Below are 12,105 nucleotides of genomic sequence, written 5' to 3'. Positions count from 1 at the left end.
ACTCCACCTCAAGGTCCTCAATACTAGGCTCACTGAAAATACCAGCTTGCTCAAGTAACATGTCAAGGTTCAGATCACCTCCAGACTGAGCAAAACACTCCACCTCAAGGTCCTAAATGCTAGGCTCATACAAAGCACCAACTTACTCCAGTAAACTGTCAAGGTCCAGATCGCCTCCAAATTGAGTGAAACAATCTCCCATAGGGTCCTCCATGCTTAACTCACTAGTAGTCTCATATGATATTTCTTCAATTAGGCACACATTTCGGACCTCATCATAGTCAAGTGGCTGCTTATTAATGTCAAAGATGTTTAGCTCCACTGTCATATTCCCAAAATAAATCTTGTTTACCCTAGTCTTGCAGTTGATTAGCTAAGAAAGGTCACCCTAAAATCACCCAAATTTGGCTCCCAACATTCTGAACTGGTTCCGTGTCTATCACTATGAAGTCCACAGGGAAGTAAAATTTATCTACCTTAATCAACACATCCTCAATGATTCCCTTTGGGACCTTCACAAACCTATCAGTCAACTGGAGTGTCATAGATGTGGGCTTCAATTCTCCCAACCCCAATTGTAGGTAGACTGAATAGGGCAGGAGATTCACACTTGCTCCAAGATCCAGTAATGCCATTTCAATACGGCTAACTCCTATCATGCAAGAAATGGTTGGACACCCAGGATCCTTATACTTGATGGGCAGCTTAAACTAGAGGATAGGGCTGACTTGCTCAGTCAAACACACCTTCTTTGGTACATTTGTCCTTCTCTTGACAGTGATCAAGTCCTTCAAAAACTTGGCATATGAAGGCACTTCCTGGATGGCATTCAAAAATGGGATGTTTATCTGAACTTGTTTAAATACCTCCAGAATTTCAGCAAACTATGCACTCTTTTTCGGGGCCTTCAATCTTTCTGGCTAAGGAGCTTTTGGGACAAAACTCCTGGGGGGTCATCAACACTGGGTGTGACTATGGTAGGCTCAACATCTCTCTCCAAATTGTTGTGACTTTCTTGCCCTTGCGGCATAGTAGGGTTCTCTTCTTCTTGAACCACTTTATTGTCCACTTGTCTCTCTGACCTATGTGTGACAATTGATTGCACTTGTTCCTACCCGTACATCGGATTTGAAGAGTTTCCAACCATACATTGTCCCTTAGGGTTGGGAACGGGCTGACTTGGAAACTTTTCTTTCTCTCTTCCACCCAAGTGATTTGCTATCTGTCCAACCTGACTCTCCAGCTTAGCAATTGCTTGGGTGTTTACCATGGTCGCGTTCTTCACTTCACCTATGGATTGGCTTGTGAGCTTCAAAAATTCTTTGAGAGTGTCTTCCAAAGACGACTGTGAAGACAACGCTGGCACTTGATTGGGAGCTTGGAAGGCAAGAGATGGCACTGGATGGGCTGAGTGACCCTGATTCTGAACAGGTGGAAGAAATCTGGAGGGTATTGATTTTGAGCATGATGAGGAGCTCCTCCCTAATTGATCGGTTGGTTCTGCTTCCATGAGAAATTAGGGTGGTTCCGCCACCCTGGATTGTAGGTCTCTAAGTATGGACCACTTGATTGCTTCTGATAATCATTGAAAGCGTTCAATTGTTCCATAGGGTACTCAGCATAAGCCGGTAAAGATGGACAATTATGTGCTAAGTGCAAAAGACTAGCATAGATGGAACAACTATCCACATTGAATACATTCGCTGCATTAATGGACTGGCTCACTGTGAGAGTGTCGACCCTTCTAGTGAGAGCATCTATCTTCATCTTCAACTCTATGTCTTCTTTCACCTCATAGATGCCACCTTTCTTTGGAGCATGGGCAACTTATCCAAAGACTTGTAGGCTTCATCTCTTGTCAAACTTAAAAATGCTTCCCTATTCATAGACTCAATCATACTATAGTTCGATTGAGTCAATCCTTGGTAGAAGAACTGAACGAGTCTCCATTTCTCATATCCATGTGGAGGGCATTTTATCAGTATCTCCTTGAACCACTCCTAACTCTCCGAAAATTTCTCATCCTCCTCCTAAATGAAAGAACTAATTTCCTTTCGGCACTCATTAACTCTGGACATCGGGAAAAACTTATTGTAAAACTTGTTCAACAGTATTTCCCAAGATGTGATAGATCCGGGCATGTTAGAATCCAACCATGCCTTGGCTCTATCGTGAAGACAAAAATGAAATAGTCTCAAATGAACAAACTCTTTAAAGAAGTTCTAAAACTTGAATGTGGCACACATATCCTTGAATTTCTTCACGTGACCGTAAGGGTTTGCCATCTCTAAACTGTGGAATGACGGTAAGAGTTGGATAACATAAGGCTTAAGGTCAAAATGTGTGGCATTCGTTAGGGGAAAAACTATACACGAAGGAGAGTTTGTCGCAACGGGTGCGAACAATTCCCTAAGAGATCTAGTTAGGTCCACATTCTCACGTTGATCTTCCATCTCAACACTAGACTCTAACTCAGCAACTGTTCTAAGATTTCTCCTAAGAGTTCTTTCTAGTTCGGAATCTAAAGGTATCACTGCTAAGTTCAACGATCTTCGACCAAGCATATACCACACAAAAAGTACTAAAATAAACTAACTAACAAAAACAAAATATTCGCAAAAATAAAAGAAACAAACAGAAACCAAATGCAAAAAAACAAAAAAAAAAACAAAATACTCACAAAATGGACCAAAAAGAATTTGCAAACAAAAATTTACTTAGCTGCTTTTGGTCTGGTGAAACTATCTGCAGAGATGCACTCAAGCCTAGGTGAGGAGCGATTGAGCGTAGGCACGCGCTGGTCCATCAGGTGTACTGCTGCTGCACTGGTGCGCTGGAGCGGCAATGGTGTGCGCTTGAGCATGCGTGTGCAGTGCATTGGAGCGCAGGTGTGGCTCATTTGCTACCTTGTGCTCGAGTGTGCTGAAGTGCACTTGAGCGTACTTGGTCTGGTTCCTTCGGCAGAGACTGCAACAGAAACGAAAAAACACCACAAAAACACCCTCTTTCTTCTTCTTTTTATTTTATTTTTTTTATTTTTTATTGTTAGATAATAAAGTATAAACAAATAAAAATAAAATAAAATTGCAACAAAGAAAATAAAACAAAAATCTAACTAAACTAGTAGATAAATAAAATCAATTAAGACAAAAATTAATTTTGGCAAACAAAAACAATTCTCCTGCAACGGCTCCAAAAACCTGTTGTGAGTTTTAAAGTACTTGCAAGTATACGAGTCATTTGCAATATAGTTTATGCAAGTGCGAGGTCGAATCCACTGAGAATTGTGTTGTGAAAGCTAATTTCTATCTAAATCAATTTTATTTTAACCGAGTTCCAAATTTTATGTGAATTTTCTTGCAAAATTATGAATTAAATAAAATAGAGTAAATCAACTGATAAAAAGCACTAAGGTTTCAAAATTCACCTCACCAAATTAAAGCATATATTCTCATGTTTTTGTTCATACATCCGACAAGCAATTAAATCCTATGCAAGTTCTATTGTTTTTATAAAATTAATCTATTGAAACATTCAATGAATCTATCCAAATTACAAATCACAACGAATATCCAATTGAGATCAAAACATCCAATGTATCTGTTTGAATTATGAAAAACAATGGATATTAAATTTCAATCGAAAGATTTGATGTATTCGTTGGATGAAACATATCGAATATCAAACGTTTAATCAAACAAATAATCAAGCAATCAATTAAAAGGGTTTAATCTAATAATTGAATTGAAATAGAATATCATATATACAAATGTCGGAATTGTACGAAAATACGTGAGAAATATAAAGCTAATCAATGGTGAGGCTTCATCTTCAACCTTAGTTGAAGATTTTAGCCTCTCATGACTTCAAACAACATCATAAAAATGGATTGAATTCATGAAAAGAAAAAAACTTACAATGGAAATCGAGTTCAGAGGTCAAAAATGTCAGAAAATTGGAAAATTACAGTGAACGGCGCACCCTTGGTGCGTTTACCAAGAAAACATGAGTATGTAAACTTAAAAAACTATGGTTTTGGTGCTACTAGGTTAGCCTGAGTGCGCTTGATTGCACACTACGTGTGCTCGAGCGTACTCAGGTGTGCTCAAGCTTAGGCGGGTGTGCGCTTGAGCGTGCCTTGCTGGGCTCGAGCGTGGGTGCCATGCGCTCGATCCCAACTTCCATAATTCCATTTTTCCCGCGTCTTTGCTTTTTTCACATTATAACTACAATTTTCTATCAATGACCTGCAAAACACTAAAACACCAAAACTAACAAAAACATCAGAAAATAATAAAGTTAAAGGCTTAAGAAATGGAAATTAAGGGGCCCAAAATATGCAATATTTGACACTTATCAGTTGTACTATACCCTAGTTTAGTGTAAGTTAGGTAGACGGTCCATGCCAACCAAAGATATGTTATACTATTCCATTGATTGTATGTATCCTATTAAAGAATTAGATAATTCATACCAAGGGAAGACGGGTTGTGCCGCATTTTAGTGGTTAGGTGGACAGTCCGTGCCAACCGAAGATGGATTATACTTATTATTTAATAAGGCATTTTCTTCTTTATTTATAACAAGTATAGAATGAATTTTTTGATAAATATGATTAACTATTGATGTGCAGATAGCGATGAAGTCAATACCCTACTCTCTCTCTCTTATATTTCAATTCTCTTTTGCTTTTATGCACTTTAGTTACAAACACAAATTAACAAACTCTTCCTTAAGTTACTTTTAATTTTGAAGAACTTGATAACAACTCCTTGCAGACATTGAGGTTCGACACCCTCAATATAGCGCTATCCTACAGGAATTCGTACTCTTGCGAGTGGTATTTTATTATTGATATATTTTTGCTTTAAAAAGACTACATCAATGCTTAAACAGAAGCTTTTTTTTTTTAGAGAGAGATATGCTTAAATTGAAGTTAGGGATGCTCTCTTGAGAAGAAATCATAAATATGTTTGCTTAAAATAATTACAAACTCGCTCAGGCGAACGTCACGCAAGTGTTGACCAAACTTTTAGTATGTGATTGATTGCAATCTTGCTTGAGCTACAATTGAGCGAACATCAAACGAAAATGCTAACACAATCTCGCTCAAGCGAGAGTCGAGCAAGATTTCTGCATCATATTTTCGGATTTCTATTGATGTTCGGTTATGACATACTAAACATTAGAATTAGAAATTATTTGTGAAATATAAACTTGTAGCACATTGAATAAGTTTTTAAATGCCACCCTATTTTGGTTTCATATGATAAATGAATCAAAAGATATGAGTTTTACTTTGACTGGTGTGCTTGGTTTCATGATTATGAATTTGCTGGACCAAATTAATGAAGCCAATATTGAACTGGCGGGCTTTATTATTCTATTTTACCTCAGAAAAAAGGGCTTGGACACATTGCAAAATGAAAGCATCAATGCATCAGTTTACATATTTTTGTTGACCATTTTCATTGTGCTCAATATTAGATGGTCCAACTTGAATGACTGGTAGATAATCCTCTCACTAGAGACACAAGTAGAAGGTCTAATTAATTTCTTTATTATCAAAGGAGTTTTTGGAGCGTGATAATTACAAAATCACACGTTAATAGAGATGATACAATATGTGGTTTATGCTTACAGAGCAACCATGTTTCATCATCAAAACGGAATTAAATGTTTAATATAAAGCAAAGCCTTTTATAATTTATTTTTGGGGAAAACTTCATTTATTTCTCCTGATGTTTCATCAATTTTGTAATCATACATTTAAACTTTAAAAAGTGTTAATTTAGTGTATCAATCTTTTAATTTTTTTTTTTTTTTCAATTTCACCTGTGTTAGGATTTTTCATTAAATCCTAATGTATACTGTCAAAATTCTCAAAATACCCTTTTTTTTTTTTTAAGAAAAAAAAATTGCAAGGATTTAGGCGTTGATTAGAATTTAACATAGTTTTCAAAAATAGCCACCCCTTTTTTTTAATAAAACATGGGTATTTTGATAATTTTGACAGAATTTACCAGAAAATCTTAAAGAATAGGTGAAATTGAAAAAAAAAAAAAAAAAAATTGAAAGATGAATACACTAAATTGACACTTTTTAAAACTTAAAAGTATGATTGCAAAAGATCAAAGATGACAAATAAAGTTTTTCTTTTATTGGTAAGCATATGAGAAGGAGCACGTTGATGGAGGATTCAAGGCTTAGCGAAATCAAGGGATTTCTTTCCTTGATGAGGATTCCCGAAAAAGTTGTTCATGTATTCCTGAAACACAACCTGGCGGTAACGAGCCACTCCATCTGTCTCCAGCACTTGAGGTAGCGGCCCTATCTTCTCGCTGGGTTTAGGGGCTGTAAATACTGGGATTGACACTCTGGATTCATTGCTGCTCGTACGCACCCTATGTTCTGCGCTTTTATACCTTCCATTACTTACTATCTACGCCAACAAATCAATATGTTATGTTCAGAGAGATGGTCTAATTAATTATTCATAAAATATAAAAAATTTACATATATTCTCCTACTCTGGAAATGATAAGTGTTTTCCGAGTGTCCTGGTTGTAGGAGAGCACCTAGAATTCTCCTAATCCATATAACGACTTAATATATAACTCAACAATTATATTTAGAAAAAAGTTCATATACCCTCCTTAAACTATTACCCAAGTGAAAATGTTTACTATAAACTTTCAATTGTGACAATATCTCCTCCAAACTACTTAATTAAAATTCTCAATGTCCCCCTTAATGCCAAAAATACCTTTAATAAAATTAAAATAAAAATTTCGGAAAAAAAAAAACTAAAAATTAAAAAAAAAAATGAAAAAAAGGGTGTGAAATGTTTTGTTTTTTTTTTTTTAAAGGAGAAAAAAATTAAAATTTATTAATATTTTTTTTTGTCATATTGGCAAAAATATAGTCATTTCTATGTTTTTGGTGGCCTTTGGAAAATATATTGTCCCAATTAAAAGTTTTGGGAGAAGACACTCTTAATTAGGTGATAGTTTAAAAATATATATGCGGACTTTTCCCTTATATTTGTGTTGAGTTGTAACTGAAAATTAATACTCTCTTTCAATATTTTTTTATTTTTGGAAAAAGTTATATGCATAACCCTTAAACTACCTGTCAATGTCCCCTAAACTATTAAAACAATGTCAATATATCAAAAGGCTCACAAACAAACAAAAATGATTTATATTATTTTTTTCAATGAGATAAAAATATATGAAACCTGTAGCACATCCCCGACGTTGATGACGAGGGCACCGGGGATAGGTGGAATCTCCATCCACTCTCCCTTTTTTAGAGCATCGAAATCTTCTTCAAGTTTGACATATAAACCTCCGATTCCATCTTGTAGTAACACAGTTAGGGTGCCCATGTCCGAGTGTCTTCCTACGCCAACTGTCAGCTCCGGATTGGGACACGTTGGATAGAAGTTCATGTTAACCATTTTTCTAGCCACGAGGCCATTCATTATGGAATCATCCAGATCCAGTGTCACCCCAAGCTTCCCTATCAGAATCTCCACTACTTTTCTCACCATTTTCGTTATTGCCTTTAGGTACTCAACCGCCACTTCCCTGAAAGCACCAATATTAATTTAGTCTACTTTAGCTTGCTAGTCAAGCTAGCATTAGCACCGGTTTCTCTTAATTATTATTTTCTTGAAAAAAATTTAAAGAATTAAACTATTTTTACTTTTTTATTCAAATAAACTTAAAAATAACTTCTTTTATTCTTTTTTTGGTATTCTAATTATATATTCTTTCAAATAAATGATAGAGAAAAGAAAAATGATAGAAAAAGTCTTTTTATTACATAATTCAGCTTTAAATCAAACTGTTTGATGAATGAAATTTCTAAAATACTCCTAAGATATTTATAAAATTATAAAAATACATTGAATTTGAAAGGAAATTTAACACCAAATTTAGACGAGAATGTTGATATTACAAACTTCCCAAAGATAGTAAGTATAAATTGACACTTTTTTTTTTTTTTTTTTTTTTTAAATATAAAGATATGATTGTAAAAATGATGAAAGATGAGGAGCGATAAGTGAACTTTTCTCTTGGTTCTCTTTCAAGAAAATCTGTTTCAATCGAATTGTTTGGGTTTGGGGTAAATGAAGAAGAGAGATGCTTACTTGCACTCCATTGGCCAATACTGAAGAGCATCAGCATCAGAGGTGTATGCCATGCTAATATAATCCTTCCACTCCAATGCTTTCTCTTTCTCCGGCGCAAAGCTTGTCCCATACTTCACCGGCGGGCTGCGGTAAATAGCTTTCTTCTCAGGCGTTTGGGCGAAGAAGTTGTGCGCTGCATCTTTCAGCGACTCCAGCAACTCGACGGGCACACCATGGTTCACAACTTGGAAGAACCCAAGGGCCTCAGCAGCCCCAGCAATCTGTTCCACTACCTGCTCATGGCTAGGCCCATCAAGCTTTGATAAATCAATTGGTGCGACTATGTGACCAGAAATGGCTTTTTGCTTCTCTATTCGCTCCTCCGGAGGTTGGATGTATCGGTCCGGCACCGCTGATAGGCCTAAGTCCGCCAATCCTTTGACACCGTTGCCATCTCTGACGACAAAGTCAAATAGTGAGTTTCCATTGTTGAAACTTGGAGCCATTTGGATGAGAGACGATCGAGGAACTGATTTGGAAATTGCAATATTATTTGCCGTGTGATGGGTGATAATAAATAGTAGTTGATGATCGTGTGAACAACCACCAAGGGTTGGCAGAAGGCAGGGTTCAGGGCTTGGATTAAAATAATGAGAAGCAAGTACAATGCCAGATTCCGCCTTCCTTACGGAATCATATATATAGAGCTGCTATCTAATTTGCCAGATAGCCTCTGTTTATTAAATATAAGGAAAACTTCGTAAATGACACCTTAACTATTAAGCGATTTGAAAAATTTCTCTAAAATTTCAAAATTTTTTAATTTTATTTGTATATTTTGACAATTTTTGGCGTTAACTTTAATTAAATCTATGAAAAATACTAAAATACTCTTGAATTTTGGTTTTCTTTTGTTTTTTGTTTTGTTTTTGTCTTTTTTTTTTTTTTTAAAAGGGATTACAACCAAAGAGAACGAATTGTACAAACATGATGTTTTTGTTCTTTTTCAAGAGAATAATTGTACTCGTAAAGTTAATCCTTTTTTGTGCCAATAATTTTCTGCATGGCGAAACATTTCCACTTCAATTGCTGCTGGAAATATATGCATGACAAGTAAAATACTACACATGCAAACAAATTTGGCTCCAATTTCACCTTAAGCTGCCAAATAAACTAACTAAATCCTCATCGTAGGAAGACTTACATGGCGGAAGAGGAGGGGTCAGGGGAGGTCACGGGACTCCCAACCCCCATCGTAGGAAGACTTACGTGGCACTAGAAGAGGGGTCAGGATCCTCGAAACCCAAGAAAACCTCATGAAACCTAAACAAACCTTATAAATAGCACCAGAATCAGATAATAATTTAGACTCTAATTTTTACCACCACACAAGACACGTTTTCTCCTAACCCACCCCCCACAAAAGGCCTGTACTAATTTAAGCATCAGAGGCTCTGTTGGATCAGCTAGGCGGATCTCTAAACCTTGTGTTTATAAATTGCAGTCCAGCAAGAAAGAAGAAGGACCGTAGCAGAGTGATGAGCCTAAGCAACTCACTCCATGCCTCCATGGATATTTAATCAGACACGTACTAACTCGCCACATAACAATACCATTTTATAGGATCGTATCCATTTTTTATGATACTCATTTTTGCCAACAGGCTATATATATATATATATTTCCTTTCTGAGTAATTGATTTGTTGGGATTGTGCATGCATATGGTCAAAGGCACATTGAATTAATATGGAAATTTCGGATGTAGAGAAAAATAAGAAATTAATAGCTAGATATAAAAAGAGAAGGCTTATTATTTATTAATTTAATATTGGGTGATCGACTAATTAAGAGAGAAATTTGAAGAGTAAAAGCATTATTTGTCTACAAAAATATTTTAGGATTAATTGATTCTTTGCAGAAAACAGTACTCATTATTCATATATAGTACTTTTCCCTTTAAATTAAGTTGGGACATTCGTGTCTTATAGTATGAGAAGTTTCAAACTTTCTATTAAATTACTAAATAAAGAATAAAGTTTTGGCAATGACTAATTTGCTTAAATTTAAAATATTTTTAAGAATAAAAAATGTGGAATATAGTTCTTATACACGTGAAAAGGGGCAGTCCAACATTAAGAAGTTTCAATTTTGCATGCCGTAATTGGTTTACATGGCATGAGTCATGACAGAAGGTGAATTAAGAACAATCCTTACCCCGTCTATCAACTATATCCAAGACAAAAATAAGGGTGTCGCTATTGGAAATTTTTTGAGGTGCCAGTTTTTGCCACGTCACCATTTGCACGTCAATAAAGAAGGTGACGTGGCAATTATCACAAGTCAACAAAGATGGTGACGTGTCAATTTTGCCACGTCACCTTCTTTATTGACGTGTCACTTTCTGCCATGTCAATAAGCAAGGTAATGTGGGACAGTGACATGTCACCAAAACTTTTGGTGATGTGTCAGATGTTATGACACATCACCATTTAGTGATGTGTCATAAACTACCACGTCATTAAACTCAGTAATTTAATAAAATTTTGTTTTTTACTCCCCATATGTATTTTTTGAATTTTTCGGGGTTATACCCGAATTTTGGAGTTACCGCACCTGATTTACAAGTTACATAGCTACTACAAAAGAACTATCCATCGATCCATCAAAAGAATATTATATCAATTGCCACGTCAATCACAAATATACAAGTTCCATCAACTATCACAAATATACAATTTCTATCAACTATATCCAAGACAAAAAAGCCAGTTTCAACAAGCAATCAAACTATCTCTCTTATCACAAATAGAGATAGTTGGATATAACTATATACATCAATAAAACAGAAACAAAATATACAAGTTCACTAACTGCGAAGAGTCAACCACTTGCTCAATCCAAGTCAATAGCATCATGATCGTACGACTTCTCCGCATTAGCTGCAAATGATAAAACAAACAATCAGCAAATAATATAATAGAATCTTATCAAGTCCTACGCATTGAAGAACGTCAATGTAAACAAAGATCATCATACTCAACTAATTCACATTTATATCTATAATATATTTTGCTCTTTGTATATTTATTCTACATCTCCAACATGTATTCATGATCAAATCAAATGGACGCCAAATTCCATAAGGACCATAGTGGTCCATTTCAGGATTTGTTGTGATAGTTATCACAAACAATATTGTATAATTTCTCATGTTGCCAAACACTAAAAATGTCACCTAAACAACAACTTCAACCTATGTACACTATCAACACACACACACACACACACACACACACATATATATATATGTTCATTACTATTGATTTAATAAAAACAAAATGACGTGTTAGATTCAAAAAATATGGTAAGATTAAATATGCAAAGGTCCAACCCGTAGCCACCACCAAACCAACCAAGATATAACCAATTTTAACAAGAGTTGCAATATCATTCCGAATTCCAACGATAATCAATACAAAAATCTAAACACAAATATAATGGTGCAAATATACGTTAGTTCTAAAATAAACTACGGGAACAATCTGTTGCTAACCGATACTTTTGTGCAGACAGAAGTCTAACTGTTAAAATGATCGATATGGAAGATAGTCATGTTAACAAAAGAAAAACAAAAACAACAAAAATATAGCATTACTTGCTCCACTCCCGACTGAGGTTCTCATAATCACACCGGTTGGGAAATCTCTGTTTGGCGGAGTCTTATGTTGAGTCACCTCGGGCGCAAACCTCGATTGCATCATGGCCTCAATGTGACAATCCTAAGTCCCTTTAGAGTATTTTTAGTTGACTCGTAGATATTTTTTTAAAAAAAGGGTTGGCTTACGTTAACAATGAGAATGGACGAATTAAAAATATATAATAATAATACATAATAATAATAGTAATAATAATAATAATAATAATAATAAGTAAATAAAATAAAAGAGTTAAATATAATAATAG

The 12,105-nt window shown here is 35.3% G+C and overlaps 1 protein-coding gene across 1 annotated transcript; it reads right to left on the bottom strand.

Annotated features, from left to right (window-relative positions):
* Nucleotides 1–6,199: 6,199 nt before the first annotated feature.
* On the bottom strand, nucleotides 6,200–8,646 carry LOC132174257 (scopoletin 8-hydroxylase). The gene is made up of 3 exons (XM_059585943.1): nucleotides 8,159–8,646; nucleotides 7,241–7,592; nucleotides 6,200–6,442 (listed from the first exon to the last, which is right to left on the bottom strand). Exons 1-3 carry the CDS (start codon nucleotides 8,644–8,646, stop codon nucleotides 6,200–6,202), a joined length of 1,083 nt encoding a protein of 360 aa, XP_059441926.1.
* Between the last annotated feature and the right edge of the window lie 3,459 nt (nucleotides 8,647–12,105).

This window comes from Corylus avellana, chromosome ca3 (assembly GCF_901000735.1).
Source record: "Corylus avellana chromosome ca3, CavTom2PMs-1.0".
In the NCBI taxonomy this organism is placed as follows: domain Eukaryota; kingdom Viridiplantae; phylum Streptophyta; class Magnoliopsida; order Fagales; family Betulaceae; genus Corylus; species Corylus avellana.
This window is presented reverse-complemented; position numbering and strand designations above follow the sequence as displayed.